General features: G+C 43.1%; 1 protein-coding gene across 2 annotated transcripts in view; it reads left to right on the forward strand.

Moving 5' to 3' along the window:
* Nucleotides 1-811, forward strand: part of LOC123010920 (membralin) — a 77,781-nt gene extending 76,970 nt beyond the window's left edge. For both annotated transcript variants that reach the window (XM_044408108.1, XM_044408109.1), the window contains one exon: nucleotides 347-811. In XM_044408108.1, the coding sequence (XP_044264043.1) occupies nucleotides 347-721 (375 nt within the window). In that variant the 3' untranslated portion in view covers nucleotides 722-811. The remainder of the gene's footprint in view (nucleotides 1-346) is intronic.
* Nucleotides 812-1,084: the final 273 nt, after the last annotated feature.

Here is a 1,084-nt window from a genome sequence, read left to right on the forward strand (position 1 = left end):
GTGTTTAGCGTGTGATTTTACGTTTAGAAGGCGAAAAAATGATGGACCATTTTTTCAAATTAAATTAAAATTTCCAATTTTTATTATTTTGGTGATTTTTGCAAAAAATCTAAAATTTTTCTGAGCTGTAGTTCTCACGCAAGATTTTTTCTCTAATTTTTGGATTTGGTCTAAATGTTTATTTAGCTATAATTTGCTTTTTTTATTTAAAAAAATCAAAAATTGGAATAATTTCCCGTAAAAAAATTTCCTGTATTAACGATTCAATTTAAACTAAAACGCCTTGATTTAATCAAATGTCAAAAAATAAAAAAACAAATAAAGTGTCAAAAAATTGTCATTTCAGCACTCAATGTTGTACTTTTTCCACCATTACGAGCTGCCTGTGATCCTCCAACAAGCCCACTTCCAGCAGTTTATCATTCGGAATAGCCAACAGCAGGGGGCGCAGCGCGAGCCCTTGGCGGCGACAGCCCCCCAAAACACCATCACAGTCCGCCTGACTGAGCTGTTCTCCGCCGTGCGGCCGTCGGCGACGACTCAGACGTCGACGAGTCAGGTGACGACGTCGACGACGACCACCTCGACGGTGGGGACGTCGGCGCAGCCCCACACCTCGAGTCAGACGAGTCAGACGACGCCAGCGGCGCCAACCGCCGTCGTGGGGATACAGACCAGCGAGGTGCACAGGGCCCCCACTGGGGGGCCCGACCACCACTAAGATGCGGTTGCTTCAAGTGTATATAAATATTTTTTGCGTCGGTGGATGTAGGATGTGTACTTGATTTAAATTAATAAAAGTTTCGAGGCTTGGGTTTGTGTTATTCCCCTATAATTATCTGAGCTTCGATTGGGAATAACAGGAAATGGAGAGGAGATACTTTGGTTTAACGAGGAGGTTGCGGTATCGTTGATCAGTAATTCTGCTGGTCCGTTGGGTAAGAATGTTATACGGGGGTCAGTGAGCCGGAAGGCCTGCATTTTCTGATAATGCAGACATTGATCCAGGACGAAAAATGAGCGAAATTTATGAATGAGGGGGTGGGACCCTTTAAACATTTACTTACCGGAATTATTTTCAAAT

The sequence above is a fragment of the Tribolium madens genome, unplaced genomic scaffold (genome assembly GCF_015345945.1).
Source record: "Tribolium madens isolate multiple individuals breed KSU strain unplaced genomic scaffold, Tmad_KSU_1.1 Scaffold_91;HRSCAF=231;Tcas5.2_LG7, whole genome shotgun sequence".
Taxonomy (NCBI): Eukaryota; Metazoa; Arthropoda; class Insecta; order Coleoptera; family Tenebrionidae; genus Tribolium; species Tribolium madens.